This window comes from Xiphophorus hellerii, chromosome 16, assembly GCF_003331165.1.
Source record: "Xiphophorus hellerii strain 12219 chromosome 16, Xiphophorus_hellerii-4.1, whole genome shotgun sequence".
NCBI classification, from domain to species: domain Eukaryota; kingdom Metazoa; phylum Chordata; class Actinopteri; order Cyprinodontiformes; family Poeciliidae; genus Xiphophorus; species Xiphophorus hellerii.
This window is the reverse complement of record NC_045687.1, coordinates 11,717,908-11,740,909: the sequence shown is the minus strand read 5'-3', so window position 1 is coordinate 11,740,909 and position 23,002 is coordinate 11,717,908. Positions and strand designations below refer to the sequence as shown.

Here is a 23,002-nt window from a genome sequence, read left to right as displayed (position 1 = left end):
TTAAACTCTGGCTGTATGGTTAGGTTGACTCTTAAATAGTATGCAACTGAAAATAGGTTTTCCTGCAGGATTACTTTGCAATAAGCTTCATTCATCTCCCCATCAACTGTGGCCAACTCAGTCAGTATTAAAGCAATGAAAAGCACCTAAAGACAGCCTAAAAATGCTGTCTATAGGCAGCATCATGCTGTAGTGTTTTACGGTGCAGATACTGTGTTCAGGGTGAAGGACAGTGTTCGTTTTCTGCCACAGTGATTAAATTACAAAAACTATTTCAAGATTGATCTAGGAAGGCAATAGGTTGTTCTGGGTTTGATTGCATTTGCTAAAAATATTAATACTAAGTTGCAGTTTTGAAATTTTAGTGTTCATGTACATTTGGAGACTGGCTTTCATTCTTTTCTTTTTGTTACAAACCCAAAGTGTCTTTGGTAAAGTGAACCAACTAATTTTCCTTCCACTGCCCAAATATGCACTGCTTTGGGCTTTTCTATGAGATAAAACTCCCCAAAGATACACACACACAAAGAGAAAAAGACTACCTGAAATTACTGTAAATGTGCAAACTTAAAATATGACTGGATGACCAACAGAAAACTGCAGTGTGAACAGTTATAACATTTATTGGCTTCAATTAATAAATGTTAATTGAAGCCAAGACACTTTGGTAACTCAATAATTGTTTATTTTTCTAGAAAACTTGCATGGACATTAAAGATAGATATGAGATGATCGAGACAAATACTTTATTTAAAATAATTTAGAAATAAAACAGCACCATATATACAGTTGTCTTAGCAAGTCACATGGCCTTTTGTTTTTAAAAGATTAAAACAAAAATATAAAATCACAGTAATCGCCAACTAAAGGCAGAGTGTAGAGGAGACCTACAACAGCTGGACAGCTGATAGGTTCTCCTTGATGATCTGATCGATGACCATGTGGAAGACCTCCTTCATGATTTCAGAGTCGATGGCCGTGCTGAAGTGGTGGTAAACAGGTCTGCTCGAGGCCATGTTACAGGCTGAGAACACGGCAGCAACATGGTGGGCCGCAGCGTCCACATCACAGTCTGCTCCTAGACAGGCAAAGTAAGTTTGTCTCATCTCAAACGGCTTATTCACTTTCTGAAATATAGATGCAACAAGACATTGGCTGACATTTTTTTCATCAAAATCCAAATACACAAAACATAATGCCGACACACAGAACCCCTGGCAATGAGTCTGGAATGATGCATCACCATGACCCAGACCGAATGAATAAAATGAACAATGTATTTCGATCTGTATGCACAAAGATTTCTGTTTACGTCACCAGCAAAGATGATGTTGCAAGAATCCAAAGTGCTGAATTTATAAGCAACTTTCAAATGTTAGATCATTCAACTCTCTCACACCTTTCATTGTTCAGTAACAGACATGGCCAAAGCAGGACTGTGAAGAAACTAGTGTTCTGCTTGTAATCTGCTTTCAATGTGTCACTCATTTTATAAATGGAGACTAGTATGGCAAATTCAAAACACAGTAAAATCAGATGAGATGCTAAAACTGGCTTTGGAATAAGACATTCAGAGAAAATATAAATGATCTGGGTTGTTCTCTCTACTGTACCTTCATAGCTTGAAAGGTAAAATCTCAAGTGTCTCCCAGAGTGCAGGATCTTCCCCCGGAAAAGGTCAGTTTTGTTCAGAAACAAAATCTATAAGACAGAAAAAAAGCAGTAGAAAGACCTGAACATATAAATGGATATTTTCAGTCATAACTTCATAGCAAAAAACAAATGGGTCAGAGTAGAAATGTACTTTTCTTCACTTTCCATCACTTCCATTTGTATTTGTCACTTTATAGCTTCTTGAGTCACGTTTCAAAGCATGAGTTGTGCTAGAAAATCTGTGGACAAAATGTGTAAAGTGAGTTTTTGAGAATGAAATGGCCAGTCAACATTAATGAGTTTCTTGTGGGGACTCTAAGGCTGTTTACTATAATCTCACTTTCTCAAAAGAAATGTGTTGCAAAAGTGCTGAGTGACAGCTCAGGAGAACAGAGTAGAACTAATTGGTCCAATCCCTAAAACAGGTTGAAATAAACAGTAGTTGCCAACTATGGTATTTTGTCAAAAACATTTGACTTAAATTTTATGGATTCCTATTTTTTTATGACATTACATTTCCCTAAATAAACTGACAGGGATAATTTACGGGAAAAAAAATTCTTTAAGAGTAGCCTTCACAACAAAATGTTTAAAATTGATTATTTTAATGCAGAAATGTGTGTTTACCAATTTCGTACAGGTTTTTTTTTTAAATCACTTACAGAGACACACTGGACTGGACACCATTTCCAATTAACCCATCAGTCCAAAGGATTATGACCCTTCCAATCAGAACCAAGGAACGTCTTACTGGTTTATATTATTAAAGGACGTTATGAACAGATAAGAAATGAATTTACTTCAGTTGTAAAAGTAGGTATGAAACATTCCCAGAGCTGATTCATGCTGAGTATACTAAACATTTCATTGTAATGGCATCCTTTTCATACCACAACAAGTCATGAACAGAATGGCCAAAACAACAAAGGCACAAATTGGCAATTGAGCAAAGTGACAAGCACCAAAGAGGATTCAATCATTTGCAACTTCACAAGTCAACAGCACTGCAAAACACAATCAGATCCAACACTAAAAATATGGATGAAAACTTGGTCTCCAGCTGGTGGAGTTTGCATTAGTTTATCAGTGAATTAATAAGGTCTTGTCATTATGCATATGCTGGATAACTGAGGAGAAAAATTGGTGTGTGTGGTTAATCATAATTTTTAAAACTACCTTAGAGAACACTTGTTTGATCATCAAACCCAATAAAATTAATGTTCCTGTTCAAATAGCAGATAAAATATCAAGTAATCTCCAGTCACACCATAGTTCTGTTATTTCCAGCGACCTTATCTGACTTTTTCCCCCACACTAGAGACAAAAGGAAAGGACCACATAGCATTTAGTAGAAAAAAAGAAGCTAGAAAGGCAAAACTCTACCCCATATATCTCAAGATGAACTGCTCAAACAAATGATTTCCATTCATAACCAGAGCAACACATTGTCAGTATGTCAGCAGAAAACAACAGCAGCTATTAAATGTGATGACAGTAAACTAGAATTTGTATGCCAATTATGCTCATCAGATGCAATCAAAGCTTTGTGGGAGCTGTTTACATAGCGTGTAAAATTTCTTTAAAAGCCCATGAGTGCCTCTAGCCTGCTGTCATATTTAGAACAACAGCATGAGAAAAGAGAGGTTAGAAAAGGTAAGGGTGCAAATCATTGTATACCCTTTACACTTCATCTATTTTATGCATATTTTGACAGACACAAAGTAGAAAATTATTGCAAAGTAAAATTAATATGTTGTTTTAAGATATTTTACAAATGGTAGTCTGAAAAATGTAGCATGCATTTGCATAAAACCCCTTGTCAAGCTTTTTTGTAAAACCACCTTTTCCATCAATCTTTGCGTCTCCTCTTCTGCAGATTTTTTGGGCTATGCAGCAGCTCTGCACATCTATGGACTGGTGTTTTCATGCATTCCTTGCAAGATAGCTCAAGTTAAATCAGACTGGATTAATTATGTGTCTGATCAGCAATTTTCAGAGATTCTTAATTGGATTTAGATCATGACTTTGACTGAGCCACTTTTACCAGTACTATGCTTTCATCTAAACCACGTGTTCCCTGGCTCAACACACATAAATAAAATACAGGGCCTTATTACTAGGGTTATTTTGCTGGAAGTTGAACCTCCATCCCAGTACAACGTCCTATGCAGCCTGCAAAAGCCTTTCATCTTCAACATTTCCCATCATCTCTAATCAGGCTCTATGTACGTTGCCACACCATGATGCTGCCAACACCATTTTTTTTTTGCAGTGTGGATGGCATGTTCAGGTTGCTTTGCGGTGTTCATTTTCTGCCACAAATAAAACTTTGCATGTTTCATCAAAGGGTTCCTTTTGGTCTCGTCTGATCAGAGCCCTTTCTCCCACGCGCTTGCAGTGACCTACATATAGTTTGTGGAAAACTGTATGTAATGAAAGCTAGATTTATGGAGTACGTGACTAATCAATGTAATCTCAACTCCCACTTGAGAAAGTGATATCTGCAGCTGAGTTGAAGACAGCCTTGGTTGTTTCTTGATTCCTACTCCACTTGCTTAGTCAGTCATTTTAGTGGAATGTGGTTTTGGTAGGTTAGCTTAAAGACTTAAAAGGCAATAACTTTAAAAGTAACCGTGTGTTAAATTTTTTAACTTTATCCTTGTCGGATGTGTTCTTGGGTCTTCATATTTCTCCTTCATTAATGTTCCTTAAAATTCTGAGGTATTCACTAAGAACATGTGTCATAACATTGCAAAAGAATAAACTATTTACCCTTCAGGCAACTTCTGATATAGTTGTTCACTCTGGATTTTATTTGGATGCATCAAAATGTAGAGGGTTACATTTAAATCTATGTCACACTCTTCAGATTTCACAAAGAAAAACTTACCAGAGAGGTTTTCTTGAAGACTCTGTTTGTGCAGATTGATGAAAAAAATTCAAGGCTTTCCTGAAATCCATTCTAATAAAAGAAAATAAGGGCAGGCAGATAAAGCTATAAAAAGGTTTTAAAAAATCCATACAATTAAATGTTAATATAGTTTAATACTTTAATGACATACCATTGATGGATCCTTAAACGACATCTGATCATAGCTGCTGAGACCCACAACAAACAGTAAGGCATGAATAGAATCAAAGCAGCTCAGCCACTTTCTCCTTTCACTGCGTTGGCCACCAACGTCATACAATCTGCCAACCGACAAGAAATAACATCTAAATCCATTTTTAAAAAAGATAGAAAATTACATGAAACCTTCCAGACATCATCAAAGCATATATAGCTAATCTGCAGAAGAAAAAAAAAGTATTTCTTTACAAAGTAATTTTATTCGTGATCAAGTGCATTAAAGCAATAAAAAAATCTAAACTATTCAAAATACTGAAGACATCTGTTTCAACAGAGTGGCACCAGGTCAACCTTAGGGTCTGGGTGACATGGATAATGAGTTTCAATTTGGACCAAAGAGTCTCCAGGTGCAAGATTGCCGCATGTCACCAGCGACGAGGCATTTATCTTCTGAGTCAGTTGTACCAAGCTGGAGGAGGATAAGTGTTAACTGAACTGACAGCAGCAGCTGAAGTGGTGGAGAAAAGAATAATCACTGCAGCTTTCCTGAGTTACCAGTTTAAAACAGGAGATCCTGTCATTTTATGACAAATTCTATTCAGAATTAATTCAACAAAATGTACAAAATGTGTAACAGTATTTTCATACCAAAATGACAGCAAGGCCGAAATTAGGCATTTGAGTTATTGAGCCGTTTTAACTGCAGAAAGTTTTAATCCAGATATATTAGAAAAAGAGAGTTAGATCCATAAACTATCCTCATCAAGTTTATAGTAAGAGTTCTTACTTATACACACTCACGAGTTCTCTATGAATTCTAACCTGCAGCCCACAGAAACAAATAATGTTATCCAAGAAAGTAAATAAAGAGCACTGTAAAAGGTATCTGAAAAGGAAAGTTTCAGTGGTTTACTGATACACTTCTTCATATTTGTTTGATTTTTTGTGGCTAATTAGAAAGTTTAAGGCTATCAATATTTAATGTCCAATTCACCCCCAGGAAGTTTCCTTCATTCAGTTCGCCACTGAAAGCATCTTCTGTTATCTGTTGAAATGCCTTGAAGGGAAGTCAGAGTCTTCAGAGGTTCAATAACTCAATAAGAGACAACTGGAAGATTATTTCTTATTTTCACTATTGTGGGTATAGATCAAGTTGTCTGTTTAACTGATTCTTTAGGACATTTTAAGTCGGATCACTTGGTCAGGTATTTCTTCAGTTGGCAGACGCTTTTGGACATCTGCTTAGTAGTAATCTTTAAGATGAAAAAAATAACACATGTGCTTATTCTGCGATTCAGACAGTTTTGTTTAGTGCATCATTTTTATTTTGTAAAACAGTGTTGCAGTTAACATTTTGTTGCCATCTCCCCTTGTAAAAAAGTTAAATGACCCTTGCTCAAAATGCTTAGTTAATGTTTAATGTGCTTTCAGGTTTGACAGACATCCCTCCGACACTTCCACCACTGCATTTACTGACAGTACTTGTTTGATTAATAATGCAACTTATAGTTTCCAAATTCTCTTATTCAAGATTATTAAGCGCCCATTTTAGACTCATGATTGCTTGACTCACAATGTAAATTTAGAAGACCGATTTAAAAATACACTCACCTTCAGGTTAAAGCTTTTTTATATATAATATTTATTTCAAAGTCTTACCTAAAGATTGTTTCATCTACTTGAAACTGTGTCTCAATGATTCCACAGGTCCTCACTCTGACTCTCAGGACATCCATCTCCGTGGGAATGTAGTTTGGCGAGATGATTCGACTTATGTTTTCAAAGAAGCTGCAGATGACCAGGAAAAAAGGAAGATATCTGACGATAAATACATAATTGACAAGCTGTTGACTGTGTTTTCTTGTTCTTTTTCCATTGGTTCTAGTATTCTTTATCAATTCTTAATCAGTTCACAAATATACTTTTAGAAATATTTTTTTAAAAAGCATATGAAAGAAAAACAAAGGAAGCTTTAGTATTTAAATACAAGATGGAAAATTACTGTCAGCCAATATTTTTTCAGGACCTTTGTAACAATTGTAATTTCAATCTATAGCAATGTCCTCCAAACTACAGTATAGTCACCAAAAGCAGCAGAAACACTTCCTATACACACTTGGGAACAAAACCAAAAAAAAAAAATCACCTCCCTATGAGTCATGATGGTACTTTCACACTTAACCACAAAACAATTAGTTCTTTTCATACCCAACACAAGTAAATGGGGAAAGCCCTGTAATGTGCTGTAGAACTGAATTTTGAGAATTGCCTTTGATGTATTTAAGCATTAAAAGAAAATGCATTAGAAACTGAAATTTCATCTTATTGAAGCATAAGTGAAAATTGAAATCTTTCAATGAAACTCTGCCTCCAGGTGTCTTATGCGAGTCATGCCATTAATCACTTGATGTGACTTAATATCATAAAGTAATCATTTGTGAAAAGATGAATAAAGGTTTTTCTGGAAATGCTCAAATAAATAAATAAAAAAGCTATTCTGACTATTGAAATTCTGCAAAAATTTAAATTCTGAGAAAGTTTTGCAAGATCCCGTGAAATATTTGAAAAATCCTGAGCAGTTTTGTGTCCTGTTAAAATGAATCAGAAAAAGTTAAAATTCATATATTTGAGGCCAGCTGTGAAATTTGTTCTCTGAATTTTGTTTGCAGAAACAAATTCTGCAAACAAGATTTTTATTTTGTTAGAACTGGCTTCTATATAACTGGGAATGCTTTTGACTTCTTTTTTTTTTCTATAAAGTGCTGTGAAGATGACATTTGCTCTAACACTGCACTATATAAAATGAAATTAACTGATTTTTACAAAGACTCAGAGAAAAAGCTAAACCTGTTCCAAACTGATTGCAATTTAAAACCTCCCAAACGGCTTGGAGGCTTGCATTTATAGTAGGGCTTAATTAGAACGCTTCTCGTAAACACACCTTACAAACACACATAACTTACTGTAACTACATATTTTCCTTTAACAACATTAACCGCTCACTTCAAGCCCACTCTACCATCAGAAGTCATTTTACACATTTGGGTGCCTGGGGAAGTCAAGTGTGTCACGACACAGTCTAATCCAACATTTCTGGAGGGAGAAATCAATGGCGGGTCTAGCAAGGTGAGATCACTGAAAGAGAGACAGGCGAGTCTCATATAATCCCCCAGCAACCAACTTTATCGAGTTCCAGTAATGAAGCTGTCACACCTCCGTCCTTTCTCCGTCTGACCACCCGGAGTAGATTTTATCTTGACTGATCGCCTCCCTGTTGCCTCAAAGATAAGAAGTTCATTCTGCCCACTAGGTCCACATTTATTTAAAAAGACAAATTACTTCTTTTACTTAAAGAAATAATCACAATCCAATATTTAATCATACAGCCACTCGGGTATCCAGCTTATTACCGAATATTGTGTGCACAAGTGCACATTTCGGATTGCTTTTCTGCAAACATATTCCATTCTTTACATAATGACGCAGCACAAAAGCACTCATCAAAAATACTGAACTTAGAGCACAAAGCAGAGAGGTAGGAGTTGATGAAATTTTGAAGGCCGCTGTGCTTTTAAACAACTCTTGAAAGAGCATTATTGCATGATCTAACGATAGAGCGGAGAAAAACAAGTGCTGTTCAGACAAAAACATTTTGGAACAAATGTGGGAAAAATAACAGTATTTTGCAGACGTATTCATAGCACTTTTTCACATTTTGCCATATAGTATGAATATCACAAACTCCAACGTTTTTCACCAGACTTTTATGAGGAAAACCAGCTTGATGTGTGGCAGAGTAAAAACCAAATCTGAAAGATGTGGCATGCACTTGGTTAAAGCCAACTTGCCTCTCAACTTAAGAAGTCCATAGCTCAGGTGAGAGAATATGTTGACAGGAAAACTTCTAATTGTGCATTTATTAAACAGGCTTTTATGAAAATGTGACAAGTAGTTAGATGTTGAAGTCCCAATTGGAGTTGGTCAAAAGGCAAAACAAGAAACTAATGTCAGATGAGACCAAAAATCAACATATCTATACATACAAACTACCATGCATGGCAAATACATAACCCTACAGATGGTGAGTTCTGGCCCAGAACTCACCATCTCCATGATAAAACATGGAGATGCCAACATCAGTCTGTGGGTGTGATTTTCTACAGAAGGGATAAAAAACAGCTAGTTGTAGCTTTCTTAAGACATCCCTCAAGTAAGTAAAATTGATTCCTCCACATTTTTCAGATATCCATTATCTTTCCTTTTAGTTCATAATAATGCAGTAACTTGTCCTGACATTTCACATAAATTATTTGGGTATCATCACTTTTCAGAGCAATGCAAACTTTACAGCCAAGTCATAAACACTTCACTTTACCTCAAGCTACACACAACCCCACACATATGGTGCTATTCTATTCACCTTCTCATTGAACACAAAAAATAGTCTCCGTCATCATGTACGTTTCATGTACTCCATCCCTTCCCCTCCACCTGGACATCTGCAAACAGTTTGTTTTTTTTGACGTGGTTCTAATTAGGCTTCCTATCCCATAAATGTCACGCAAATCATTTCCTGATGCGAGTTATTCTCTGCATTGCTTTTACCATTCGCTCTTTATAGACAAACTGTAACTACACACTTCTTACTGGGCAATTTCCCTTGACATTTCCACTGTCAGTCATAATTGGGAAAGGATTGTGCAATATAAATTGCCTGAGGTTGATGTACTCACTAGAGGGCAGAGTCGTTCAGATTGTACTCGTATCCTCTGGCTGCAGCGGCCCTCACCCCTTGGTCGGCCCAAAGAGCACAGAAGGCTTGAGCCACAAAAGGGAGCAGCTGCTGATCGTCTCCCAAACACTGGCTGCAGGACAGAATGGAGCGTGCCTGGATCTGGTTTAGGTATGGGAACATAATACAGTCAATAGTATAAATGCTCTGATATTATCTTTACAAGACATGCACTGCAGACAGCACAAAAGGGATCAATTAGATTTTATAGTGTATTAAAATCTCAATAATTATCAGAGAGAGGTTAATTTTTGATGTAGTTGTATCAGATACTTATGGTGATTTTTAGCTTACAGCTTATGGAAGCCTCAAAATTAGCTTTACCAAATTAAAGAACACTATATAAGATCAATAAAAAAATGTGTAAAAGAAAAGAAAGAAAAAAATGCTGTAAAGCATAATCACCAAGACTAAGAGATAAATGCTTGATGCTATTTACAACAAATCGATATGAGCTTATTTGCCTAAAGAATTATATTCTAACTTACTTAAATGTAGATCATCTGGATAAAAATAAATACATAAATCGCAAAGCAAACCGCGAAATCTTATCTAGTCTTAATGATTTCTGTTATTACAGACTTTAACACTTGGAAGTCTCACTGAAAGCTAGAACACAACCAAGTGTTGCAACGCACCCTCACTATGGATGCAAATGCTTCTTATCTCTTCGAAAAATCAAATATTATACAAGTACCGCTCATGAGACGCCATGCTTCACATAGGCAGAGAGGGCCCTCTAGTGTAATAAAAAGCAGGTGAAAGATAAACATAAGAGGAGTAACCAAGGTGTCTGTGGCTCACCTTGTTCTTATCATTTGCGAGGTTTATCCGCAGCTTGCCCATTCCTTGTAGAACAATCTTCATAGAGGTTAGAAGGTTATCCAACACTGCAGGCTTTGAAAACATTTGTCCATTTCATTCATCTTTATTCAAGAGTGCAAAAAAAAAAGTATCCGGTATTTAAAAATGTGTGATAATAGTGTGAATGTTTGGTACCTTGAAACTAAGAAGTTCTTGGCTGGAGAAGCCACGGCTGTGTAGTATCTTCATCTGTCTGATTACTGTGCTCTTTCCGCTCTCTGCAACTCCTGCCACACAAACAGCGTTTTGCAAAAAAAATTAACCAAAGTATTTGAGAGCTGCTAAACGATGCAGCATATACACACCAAGCATGAGGATTTTGATGACGTTCCTTTCAGCCCTGGCATGATCACAAAGGTCTTGCTCGATTGTGGAGCTCTTTAGTTGGGCTTTCTTACTTTCCTCTGAGATGTTCTGTTGGAGGCACATTCCCATGCAGATCTAACGGAAACAGCAACAAGTCTGCATTTAAATTCCAGAGATGTTCAAATAACCAAGATAGGGTGATTATTTTTTGCTAAATCTCCAGGAGAAAAAAAAAAAGGAATTAAAAATAATCGTCTACAGACGAATTACGTCCTATTTTTACCAATAGGACTTAATTAGTGCTTAGTTGAAATACGTATTCTGAAACAGTGAGTGGGAGAGCGAAAATAATTTCCTGATTTCAAATTTCAGACAAAACTTTCTGAAGTAGTTTATCAAACAAAGTTTTGCTGCTTACCTTCAGCGACAGAGGAAGCATTTTTAAACAACGAAACATCTCTCTGTTGTTGCTCTTCGTTTCTCAACAGCTTTGTTTTGTTGCTGCTTCTCCTGGCATGAAGCAAGCGTAACTCGGAGGTGATAATTTGCTTAATTAGGACCACACTTGTACCGCATTCTGTCAAAATAAAAGCCTGTGACCCCGGAAAAGGCGAGTCAATAAGAAATAAAGTGAGCATTTTTGTATTGGCCAGTTTTTTTTATGTTCATGTGTAAGATGTTCAACTCATTGATCATTATTTATGACAAATGATGATATCAATAGTCACTGTGGAGATGGTCCAATATTTATATTAAATTATTAATTAGGTGACTCAAGCCAATTCGAAAAGTAGTTTCATCACAATTTCGCAGTATATCAAAAGACATATTACCATATATATATATATATATATATATATATATATATATATATATATATATATATATATATATATATATATATATATATACACACAGTACAGACCAAAAGTTTGGACACACTTTCTCATTGAATTCAATGAGAAAGTGTGTCCAAACTTTTGGTCTGTATTGAGTACAGACCAAAGGTTTGGACACAACTGTGTGTCCAAACTTTTGGTCTGTACTGTATATATAACATATTTGTTCCTACAAATATAATATTGATAAGAATGGAAAAAAGTGAAACCATCCTTCAGAATTTCTTTTTTATTAGGAATAATATAGTGTAAATCCAATCAACTTTATATTATACAGTATGTCCTTTGGGAATGATCGATAACATATAGATAATATGCAACACTATCTACATTTCATTTGACAATAATATGCATTATGCTTTTAAAACATTACGCTACTATGTTTACAGCAGCTAATGGAAAGGAGTAAAATATGCTTCTACAAAAAATATATTATTTGACCCCATTTCATATCCACATGTGTTAGACTTCTCATGATTTAGGAGAAGTATGAACTCCACTTTGTCTTCAAGACAACACAATGTCATTAATTTCCACTCATGCAATGAAAACCAAAGTTTAAGCAGACAGTTCATCATTTCACAAATTTCAGTGGTTATATTTTTTAAAAATGCACGCAAAAGGCAATACCTTCAGGTCTCAACAGTGTGCATTTGTGATTAAAAAACAACAACTCTGTTATTAAAACAGAACATTTCCCATGATTTTTTTGAGCAGTCGGTGCAGAGTGGAACATATGAGGTCCAAAATATTTAAACGGATTAACTGAACAGCAGCACAAGGGTATCTGTCCGCTGATTTCTGCTGTAATTTAAAAATCCTTATGCATTTTGATACAATATATACAGATGATGATTAGTTAGGATTAGGAGTATTGCTGTGCAAAAAGCAGCAACAGCCCAGGGAAGATTTCCAGTTCTGGTTAGATAAATAAATGTTTGTCCAACTTCGCCAGCTTGCACTCTTCTTGTGCTAAAAGCCAAAAATAACTTCAACATTTTTTTCCTTGTTAAAAGGCAATAAAATTACAAAAGTTTAAAATATCCAAATGTATGTATTAGACTTTAGAAGATACAGGTACAGTACACGTTCCTTGTTCCAGCTTATGAGTGATCTTACTGCTCACAAACAGCTAATGATCCCACAGCAGGTTTGTTATCTTTCAACTCTAAAACTGCTGATATGATCCAGAGATGCTATAACACTTATGAAAAGTTGACTTTGTTATACAGAAGTTTATATTTATGTAACTTGCTAATGTTAGGTCAAAACCACAAATGGTGGTTTTGACCTAACATTAGCAAGCTACAAATGATCACAAATGATCTACAGCAGAGCTTGGGATCTTCCTTTAGTCTTTTCCTCTTCTTGTCGCTTCATAGCCTGGATCACAGCAATCTCTTTGGCTTCTTTCTTCTTGTTCCTTGCCTCAAATAGAAGCCTAATTAAACAAAAGGAAACACAAGCAACCAAATAAAGAAGAGAGAATAAATCAGTACGCCCCTTTGATGGAATTCTGCTCAAAAATATGATGTGCAATTTGTTCTCGGAGATTTATATTATTTAAAAAAGACAGTTTAGCCTCATAATGATCTGTAATTAGCAATGATAATTAGTGAAACAACTAATACTAAAAAAATGGCAAAATCTTGTGCAAGACCTATTTATTAATGGATTTGGCTTACTAATGTAAATTAGATTTGGAATCCTAAAATGAGAAAATTGGAAAGCAAACGTGCATAAGCATTAATAAATACATGAAATGTTTAAAAAAAGGACATCTGAGAGAAACCATCAAAGAGGTTGATTAAGTTGTAATCACCTGTTTTTTATTATCCTTTGCACAATTTCATCTGAAGTAAGAGTGTTCCCACTGTCTACAGTTCGTAGCATGCCTCTTCTTCTTGGTTCCTGGAAAATAAGCAACAATGATCATAAAAAATATCACAAATCATCACTGGAGACTGATGAGATGTGACAGGTCACTGAATCTTACAGCATAAGGGTCAGATCCATCCTTGTCCGGGTAGATTTCTGTCTTACCATGGCAAACAAGATCCACCTGAACACACAAAGACACAACAATTATAGAATAAATGATTGAACAGCAAGAATTTGGTGAGGTTTTTTTGCACTTGCCTTAAAATGATCCAGCAGATCTTTTGTGACGGCAAACGGTGCACCAATCACCACTTCCGAAACATACTGTAAAACCACATCAAGTCAACAAATACATGAATATATTTAATGCAGAGGAAATTACTGAATTACAAAGGAGAAGAACCTACTCTGCAAGCCAGAACACTGAGAGTTCTTTCATGGACATTCATGATGGGGTAGTTTTTTCCTTTATAACGATTCACCTCCTGAAACACAAGAAAATGTGTCAGACATGCTAGCGTGTCTTTGAGTAGAATCCAACCGATCCAGATTTTCTCTTAGATTAAAACAAAAGGTCGGTTTAAAAAGTCTCACCTGATCGAAGTGCAGCCCCACTATGATGTACGGCTTTTCGGAAAGCTTATGGACCGCTTCCAGGAAGTCCACATGACCAATGTCTAGCAGGGGTATCATCAAGGATACCATTGGCTCCCATAAAAGCAACTAATGTTTAAGTGACAACATTCAGAACTGTGGCCACAAATTGTATTAATATTAACTGATTACAAAACAAAAATGTAGCAAAAACATAATAAAATAAAGCAGAATATTTATTTATTCTGACATGGATTGTTTTACATGTTATGTTCAGTATTTATTTGTGTTTTTTTTTTCCTGTTGGGCTTAAATTGTCTTTTATCAATTTGATTGTGCTTATGTTCTATTTCCCTTTTCAAATTAGTTATAAGAAGGTTTTTCTCTTGCTGTTTTCTTTTGGTTTTTGTTGTGTGATTTGTGTTTGTGTTTTTTTATTTGGCATTAATTCAGTGCTGTTATTTCAGACTATATTGTCAGAGTGTAATTTTACAAATATTGCATGTGTTTTAGAAACTTAAAAGAGTTAGCATGAAAAGACATATGTGCAGTATCAATTGTAATTTATAAAAAGATACGAAAGAGGTCAAAGGCTCCTGCAACATAGATGATGGTGTCTCCGGGCTGAGGCTCCTGCCCTGAAGCAAACTGAATTATCTTCTGAGAAGTCTGCAGGAACTGAGATACTCCTGTCCAGGGACTGTGGCCCTTCTAAACATATTACCATTAAAAAAAAGCAAAATATGGAGCAGATTTAAATCAGACAAACTTCTGATATACAGCCATATTCAATAAACTAAAATAAGCATTCCAATGAATCCCTCTCTCTTTATTCTGGCATTTAGCAAGTATAAATACATTTGGGGAGTCTAACTAATCTAAAACTAAAATGTTTAATCTGATTTATTGCATTTGCTTTTCTAGAGAGGCAATCTCTATGCAGCATCACTGCCCCCTAGTGGGGAGAGTAGTAAAAGCAACCGGTAAATTTTAAGGTAACAGCGCAAAACTGGGCAACAAATTCAAAATTCATCACTTGCCAAATGACCAACATTGTTCTTCCAGTCAAGAGACCCTTAACTGCCTGTGACTAAAAGCTTTGTGGCTCTTACTTACTCTACTCATTCAGGAACAGAAGTGCTATTCACAGTTTGCTGGCAAGGCCTTCTAAAAGATTAGTAAGCGGGTCTAAAACAAAGCCCTTCATTTAATATCAGCTAACATCTGGTGCAAATGCCAACTACTTTCTGCTTGTATGACAAAACAGTCGAGTGAGCACGGCAAAAAATTACCTTTCCAAAGTTGTCTGTGTGCTGCTGGTAGTCTGAGCTGTCCTGAACATAAAAAATGAAACAAAAAAGTTGGCAAAATTGCTCATGTTGGGGCCTTAAAGAAGAATTTAGTAAAAACCCACAATGTTGCTGTGGTGTGCTTTGGTCATCAGAAGCATCCTGCCAACAAGGTCTGTCGTGGAAACTCCCTGCGTCCGCTTGCACTCTCTGCAACAATCCAGTGTAACATGCAAGTTAATGAAACACACAGAGAAGCCCACCCTGACTTTCTTCTGTGTTTGGCAGGAAAAGAAACTCACCTATAGCGTCCTGACTTCTTTACCTCCTCATATGTATCTTTTCCATCCACAGTTAGTGTTATATCATCTGGAACAAAATGACACAGTCAGGACTATAGCACTGTCCCACATAGCTGAACAGAGTGTTTAGTACCTCCATGAACACAGAAGTCGCAGCTGTACTTGTCGAGCGTCCCGAGGGTCGTGACGTAAGGGGCTCCTTCCACCACTTCGTCCACCCACTTTATGGCCCGTACCATCTTGTACCTTTCTTCCTGAGTGAAGACTGGCGGACCCTTGTGCTTTGAAATCTCACCTTCAAATGATAAAGCAAGAAAATTAAGAAAAACACGAGCCAATACGTCTGGGGTAAGCGAACATGGAAACAGAAATCTCGGTTTTAAGAAGCTGATTACAACAAAATAGAATATTACTGGAAGGTTCATTTATTTCAGTAACTCAATTTACCAAATGAAACACGTTATATAGATATTTTCAATTCTTTATTTGTGTTAATTGTGATTTCCTGCTTACTATTATTAAAAAAATAGAACTTATTTAGGCTAGCATATTACACCAGACCGAGAAAAAATCATATAGAAACGTGGTTTAATGAAAAGTACCCGCCTAAAGGTTATTTCAAAAGGTGCTTTTAATCTCACAAATGAGTCTCAATGGAACACATATTCTAATACATTGAATATAACAGTACATTGCACTTTTCCTACTGTAGGCTGCTAAGAGATTATGTGATAAGTGAAAATAACAATGCAATTTAATGCATGGTATTTCCACAAAGAGTTTAATTGTGCAACACGATCTGAATGTTTTATTGAAAACAGAAATTATTCTTACTGCTGCTACAAAATGTGCCATAGTGACCATTAAACTTAGAATAGTGCAATATACAGTATAACATTTTAGATACAAACATTGTGCTGAATTTTAGACCTTTTTGCCATTATTCTCTTTGTTGCAACCCACAAGTCTGTTGCTGGTCAAGCTGATATTGGTCAGCTATTTCAGTTCTTGACCTACTTGTGTAGGCTCTGGGTCGGTTGGCTCCTTCACTCATTTGCACCTGTATGCTTCCCTCTTTTTGCAATTTGATTCTCACCTGATCCAATTTCATGAACTCATGTATTATTAATGACTGATGAATGACAATATTTTCTTTCATACTCTGTTTGTATTGATTGCAACTCTGATCTCCCTTTGTCCAGATGATTAATAAATATGGCAGATTTATTTAGCCTTGATCAAACCAAGGTAACTCTTGCTGATAGTTATTATTTATTGGATTCATAAGGCCAGAAAGACTATTGAGATAAATCATTATATTGTCAAAATACATACAAAACATTCCCAAGATGGGTACAAACTGATGCAGGGTCAGTACCAGAATTTTGTACCAAAAAAGGTGAAAAAGGTGGAATAAGTTTCTACTTTTCTAGATAAACAGCAATCTGGGTCCCACATTCTTCTCTTCCGATGTTTAAACAGTTGGAGGTGAATGATGGGACCTTTACAGCTCATCAAGAATATTTGCCTTCTTACTTACTGCCCCTTGTTCTAGCAAAGGCCATGACCCAGTGGATGAAATCTTAAACCAAAGGTTAAGAAATTGTCAAAGGGAGACAAATTTTGCAAATACCACGGTGGGCATTAATAAAAACTTTAGGTAACTATTCTGCTTATTTACTGGCTATTGAGTTAAATATGCCATATTTAAGAGGTAACACTGATGTGTCTAAAAGTCAGATGAACCACAATTCAAAAATCCTGAACTATTTCAATGGCTTTCAAGGAAACAACACCAAATTGTACTCTGGGTTTATCACTCATTTTGTGTTATTTGGCGACAGAATGTGGTTTAGTCAGAGGAACTGTTTGTTCTATTCTGGACCAACACGCCTGAGCAGCCACTACAATTGAGGGCTTCATACTTTAGCAGTATGGCATTGTAGTTTTATGCTAAATTAAGTATCTCTGGCATTTGTTTAAGACTTAACTGTCTGTGTGCACTCCAACGATGAGGTAATCTCCCATCGCTTTGGCCTGTCGCAGCTGGTTTGAGTGGCCATAATGCACCATGTCATAGCTAAGGTGGAAAAACAGAAGAAGAAAGGAGTTAGACATGATAGAATTATATGGCAGGACTGGATTTAAAATTTTGGAAGGGAATTAACAAAAAAGACCAGAGTTTCCCCTAAATGTACAGTATATGTCTCTTGAGCACCTTTTTCTTTCTGACTTTTTCCTCTCACTCAACTTTCCAGTAAAACGTTGGATACATTGCCTTGTGAACAGACAGACTCTTTAGCTGATACATTTTGTGCAGAGGTTGTCAGCCATTGTCAGCAGTGGTCCTCATGATTGCGTAACATGATCCCAACTTAACATCTGGATTTAAGAATCATTAGTAATATATAACAGTTCACTTTCCTGATGATTTATTTTTGAACTTCATTAGCTGGAAACCATAACCACGAAAGAAAGAAATGTTTGAAATGTATCACTGTGGAGTTATGATTAATGCACAACTTCAACTTTTTGACTCAAGTAAATTATGTGCACACTTTGCTGGATTACAAAAAGTATCTAAACCCAAACCTGTTTGATGAACTGTCTTCCTTCCATTCTGCTTGTTTATCCTCAGCTATGATAGTGTCTCCAGTTAATTAGATTAGGACAGATAAAAGACCGAGAGTGTAGCACAGTAATCTCACAAAGAAACAGAACAGATGGCTGTTAGCCTCCCTTCAGAGGCTCTTTAAAGCTCTCAGCCTACATCACACTGATATTCATTTTGTCTCTTGTCTCTGGGCGAGGATTTGTGTAGTGGAAATAAAAGAAAAAACAGCAGGATATTTGCACATATTTCGGTCCTCTTGATTTATTTTGGTATACAGTGAACAGCACTATAAATAGCATGCTCAGAAACATCAATAGGAAAACAACACTATTATTATTAGATTACATCCACAGCGCAGGCAGTAAGAGAGCCTTGTGGTGCTTCCAGACCCTGATCCTACTGATGACGGCTGCACCGACTGCTATGACGCCCAGTCCTGCTGCAAACAGACTGAGCTTTGCTTTTTGTAAAGTGCAACAACACTTGAAATGGACTTTTAAATCATAACTTTGGGTGAAAATCAGCTCGTTACCAAGAGTAACAGTGGGAAATGCGCCATGTGTTGTCAAATCATTGGAACGAGATTCAGGAGCTCTAAGGTGACTGAGGGGGCCAAGAGGAATGTAATAAACAGTGTTTGGAGGTGACTGAATGAAAGGCCCTGAGTTACATAAGACCTTTCTGTGTGTGGGGTTTATTCCAGCACCATGCCCAACAAGTGGCCCTCTTCTTCTCTCTGTATTTTTTAGCAGGGAAGCATCATGAGCGTATCACTGTGGGGATGATGAAATTTTAATTAGAGAAGCCTGTTAACAGACACCCAAGTGGCACCTAAGCTTCTCGAGGGCAAAGGCTTTGCAGACATATGTGCACACGGCGGGGGACCATTTGGGCGTGTGTAGGAAACAGCAAACAACAGGATTTTAGTCAGTAAAGTCTAATGTCTCCAATAATCAAAGATAACTGGCTTTGAATCAATAAGCAAAGCGCTGCTTATTGGCTGAGTCTTTACAGTCCTGCGTGTGCACAGCACCATAGCAGATTATGAATTTGGACTTTGCACTCTTGGTTGATGATGCTTCTCTGACAGCAGACCTTTAACCAGGTTGACTAATAGGAACAGAATGTGCCACGTATTGTGGCACATTACGTGGCCACAATACGTAAAAATAAAAACTACGACTTCCTAGGAAATTTCCTTTCAAACCGCCAATGAAGGGATGAGGAAATAGTAAGAGCGAGGCAGGAAGGAGTCAATTTGCTGGGGGGCCTTTGCAGGTGTGCACTGGGAGGTTAATGACATGAGCTCTGTTGACATTGGCTTTCTTTGCATGCTCACCCCACCGGTTAATATTCCGGCATCCCAAATATTCCGCGACATGCCGCCAAAGCGTAGATATGCAGCCACAGGAACAGCAGGAATTCTGCGAGAGAAAGCCACCGTAATCCTGGTCTTCATGCGCAGATATTCAAAACATCTGTTCAGCCGCTGCAGGATGTGTCCATCAGGGGTCAGGTTTTAACATTTTTGGTTCATTTGCAAATGAGTCAATCAGGGGATTTTATTTAAATGCTAGCTTATGCGAAGATTCAGTATTCTTCAACTTTGAATTATCTTTTGTTTTATTTATTAATTTTTTAAAAGTCAATAAAAAGGTAAAGGAACTCGGATGGTTCTTAAACAAACATAGATAGCCGTTCTAGCAGCTGATTTTTAAAGCAAGTGTAAAAGGAAACGAGTTAAAACAAATCAGATCAGATCAAAAAATACTCTTGACTGGTACAGCAACGTCATAATATGTGTTTTCTGTTTCAATTGACGTCAGTATTCAGCTGCTGAGTTGGTTTAATGCAGATGAGTTGTTTAATGCTGCAGTCCATTGTAGTTTTATTTTATTATGTGAAGTTAAACCAGCCTTTTCTCCATCCTGGCAAAACACTTAAAAATAAATCCTTCTGTTAAGAAAGAGAAGGCAAGTGGATTAGTTATTAATTTAGTAGTTTGGCCATATCCTTGTTTTATTCTATTTTCCAAGATGTAGAAATTTGAGTATTTAATGTAGTAAAGGAAACCATGTGATATAGATTTGTGTAATGACAGAGGATGTGGCCTAAGGGGAGCAAACCCTTTCAGGTGAAACCAGATATCTGCATTGACAAAACCATTTGCCTTTACTGTCTGATATTAAATGAGATTTCAGTTTTCCTGTTTTTAGGTTGGAAAAAAGGACCTGAAACAGTTTTAGGATTACCAAACTTATTTCTATTTGCTAAATAGAAGAATAAGGGTGAAATATTTTCAAAGCATTCTTTAAACTCATAAGTTTACATTTCCTTACTTGGTTCATTCCTCCTGACAGAACTGATGTAACTGAATCAGGTTTGTAATCCTAGCGTCAAAACTGTCTGTTCGATAGCAAAACAAATCTGTAAAACACGATGCTGCCATCACCATGCTTTAAATTTGGGAGGATTTTCTCAAGCTTACAAGTTTCCAACTTTTTCCTTCAAATGTAGTGAAGGACCAAGCAGGTTGATTTAAGTTCCAAATCAAAAATCCAGATCTTCGTGTGCATTTGCAAACCGTAATTTGGCTTTTTGTGTTGCTTTGGGACCAATAGCTTCTTCCTGCTGAGTGGCCTTTCAGTCCATGTAGCTGACGGATTTGTTTCCATGGGATAATGACGCTCTCTTAACAGTTTCAGCCAACATCTTCACAAGGTGTTTTCTTTATATTCTGGGGTTAATATAAAAGTATATGCCTATAAACAGGATGATTTATAAAGATTTTCAGCTAAGCAACAGAGCCTTGCTTAGCCGAAAATCCCAATATACAAATCACAGTGTCAGGTTGTTATTGTTGTAAACAAGAATTTGTTCTTATTACATCACTTACTTTAGTAAAGGTTAAATAAAAAAAGATGTAATTAGAAAGGCACTGTTGGAGAATTATGCACTTTAAGCATTTTGGTATAGCATTAAAAACCAAGGCAGATATGAACTAATGTGACAAGGCTATGATATTAAAAAACACTGTTGTGTTTATGTTATAACATGTGTGACTGTTTACTATCCTGTTTTGTCATGCTGGAAGATTATATTTAGTGTGGTAGATGTGTGTTTGAGGTCACTCCCAGTTTTCAACACTATCTATTTCAAGATAAGCCATGTCATGGTTGATGTTGCAATCTGACAATTTACAGGCTGGTTTGGATGTGTGAGAACAAGAGGACTTCATAAGAGACAGTAATCGAAGAAATTTGATGACAACCTTGGTTATAAAAAACAATAGATACAAACAGTTACCATCAGCTCCAAAAACAAACCCAAATGTTGAAATGGACCAATCGTTGTCTTAATTATCTCCTGTCCAATCAACAAATATTTAGATATAACTAACAGCTAGCACTTTTTTAAAATCAGACCCTGATTTCTTTAGACAATACCTGTTATAACCATATTATACTATATAGATATTTGTAAGAATGTTTGTTTAATGTATAAACATTTTCTTTGCACTTTTATCTTAATTGGGTTAACTTTGAAAATTTAAGCAAAAGTCGAAACTAAAAGTACGGTAGGCCAAATATCTATTTTTGCTTAGTGCCTATAGGTCTTTGCTGCAATTTGGAAAATTACAACTAAAATATATAATACATCAATTTTAGAAGTGTTGTGTTAAGCGAGAACTAAATACATTGCAACTGCAACCTGTTTGTATAATGTCAAAAGATATATAAGGAATCATCATGAAGATGTGATGTTATATTTCTAAAATGCTCAATAAAAACTCGTAGTAGATAAAGTATAGATACTGTGCTGATCTTAACCTTTAAAGTACATACTCAATAGAATAATAATAAACACCTAAGAAAATACAAGTTTGTACAAGAGAACTCCTGCATATTGTAAAGCAGATTTATTAATTTTGCACAAATCTAATGATGCTATTTTGGCTTAATAAGCACTTTATGATGAGTTCAGAGCAATCGGTTATGGGCAATAGCAGCAGGAAATAATACATCTATTCTTATAACGTGTTTACTAAGAAGGAAAGGCCAACTGTATGTAAGAAGGTGAAACGTCAATTGGTTTGTATTATAACCCATACACATACACATAAGGCGGTTATCCCAATGAAAACAGGTCCAGGACATCTGCTGCAGAATACTGTATTTAAAGTTTTGCCTGCGCTGAGCTGATAAGGTGTTAAGCAGCTTCCTGCAGCCTGCATGGAGCAGGCCTGTCCCGATGTGACAACTTCTTCATTCAAACAAGAATCAAAGGCTGGGGACAGCGCGGTGCGATCTTCATCACACCAATCAAGACATCCAATCAGCAACTCACCAGCCGTCGCACCACACGCGGATCTTTCGCCTCCTCTTCTCCGGACTGCATGTCGCTGCGGCCAGGGTCGTCCCTGCGTCTTTCCCCGCAGCTGCGCTCACTTGGTGGAGGTGGTGGTGGTGGTGACCGTTCTTGATCATTTTGAGGCTTCTCTGCTTCGAGGGATTAAAACGCGCACCTTGCCGTAGCGGGTCGGTTCTGTTTTAAGCGAGGCGGTTTCTTTCACAGCAGCCTGGCAGGTGACAGTTCCAGTCTCTGTACAGGACGGCCGGTTTTGAGAGTAAGCAGCAGCAGCAGCAGCAGCAGCAGAAGCAGAAGCAGAAGCAGAAGCAGCAGAAGCGGCAGTGATGCGATGCGCCAACGCCTCCTCCACCGGCGACGCATAGACGCA

General features: G+C 36.7%; 2 protein-coding genes across 4 annotated transcripts; both read right to left on the bottom strand.

Annotated features, from left to right (window-relative positions):
- Nucleotides 1-732: 732 nt before the first annotated feature.
- On the bottom strand, nt 733-11,211 carry LOC116735187 (guanine nucleotide-binding protein G(o) subunit alpha-like). 3 transcript variants are annotated; one of them, XM_032586867.1, is made up of 10 exons: nt 11,104-11,211; nt 10,685-10,820; nt 10,515-10,606; nt 10,320-10,412; nt 9,457-9,617; nt 6,383-6,511; nt 4,716-4,845; nt 4,544-4,615; nt 1,614-1,701; nt 733-1,078 (listed from the first exon to the last, which is right to left on the bottom strand). In XM_032586867.1, the coding sequence occupies exons 1-10, from the start codon at nt 11,140-11,142 to the stop codon at nt 888-890; spliced, it is 1,131 nt and encodes a 376-aa protein (XP_032442758.1). In that variant the 5' UTR covers nt 11,143-11,211; the 3' UTR covers nt 733-887. The 3 variants fall into 3 exon arrangements, with proteins under 3 accessions (XP_032442758.1, XP_032442759.1, XP_032442757.1); XM_032586868.1 differs by having other exon boundaries at nt 898-1,127; XM_032586866.1 differs by having other exon boundaries at nt 898-1,701.
- Nucleotides 11,212-11,797: 586 nt separating this feature from the next.
- LOC116736094 (ethanolamine-phosphate cytidylyltransferase-like) lies at nt 11,798-23,002 on the bottom strand. Its single transcript, XM_032588335.1, has 14 exons — nt 22,612-23,002; nt 17,642-17,730; nt 15,784-15,945; nt 15,651-15,717; nt 15,474-15,558; nt 15,352-15,393; nt 14,638-14,770; nt 14,060-14,142; nt 13,873-13,950; nt 13,724-13,789; nt 13,581-13,646; nt 13,407-13,495; nt 12,901-13,025; nt 11,798-12,870 (listed from the first exon to the last, which is right to left on the bottom strand). Exons 1-13 carry the CDS (start codon nt 22,749-22,751, stop codon nt 12,911-12,913), a joined length of 1,215 nt encoding a protein of 404 aa, XP_032444226.1. The 5' UTR covers nt 22,752-23,002; the 3' UTR covers nt 11,798-12,870; nt 12,901-12,910.

Coding starts and splice junctions, on each gene's coding strand:
- LOC116735187 (XM_032586866.1), bottom strand. CDS start 11,142: ATGTTTCGTTGTTTAAAAATGCTTCCTCTGTCGCTGAAG. Junction 6,512..9,456: donor CTGAACGACTCTGCCCTCTA/GTGAGTACATCA, acceptor GGTCATCTGCAG/CTTCTTTGAAAACATAAGTC. Junction 1,702..4,543: donor TCTTCAAGAAAACCTCTCTG/GTAAGTTTTTCT, acceptor TCTGTCTTATAG/ATTTTGTTTCTGAACAAAAC.
- LOC116736094 (XM_032588335.1), bottom strand. CDS start 22,751: ATGATCAAGAACGGTCACCACCACCACCACCTCCACCAAGTGAGCGCA. Junction 15,394..15,473: donor AAGCACACCACAGCAACATT/GTGGGTTTTTAC, acceptor TTTTATGTTCAG/GACAGCTCAGACTACCAGCA. Junction 13,496..13,580: donor ATGGATCTGACCCTTATGCT/GTAAGATTCAGT, acceptor CTTATTTTCCAG/GAACCAAGAAGAAGAGGCAT.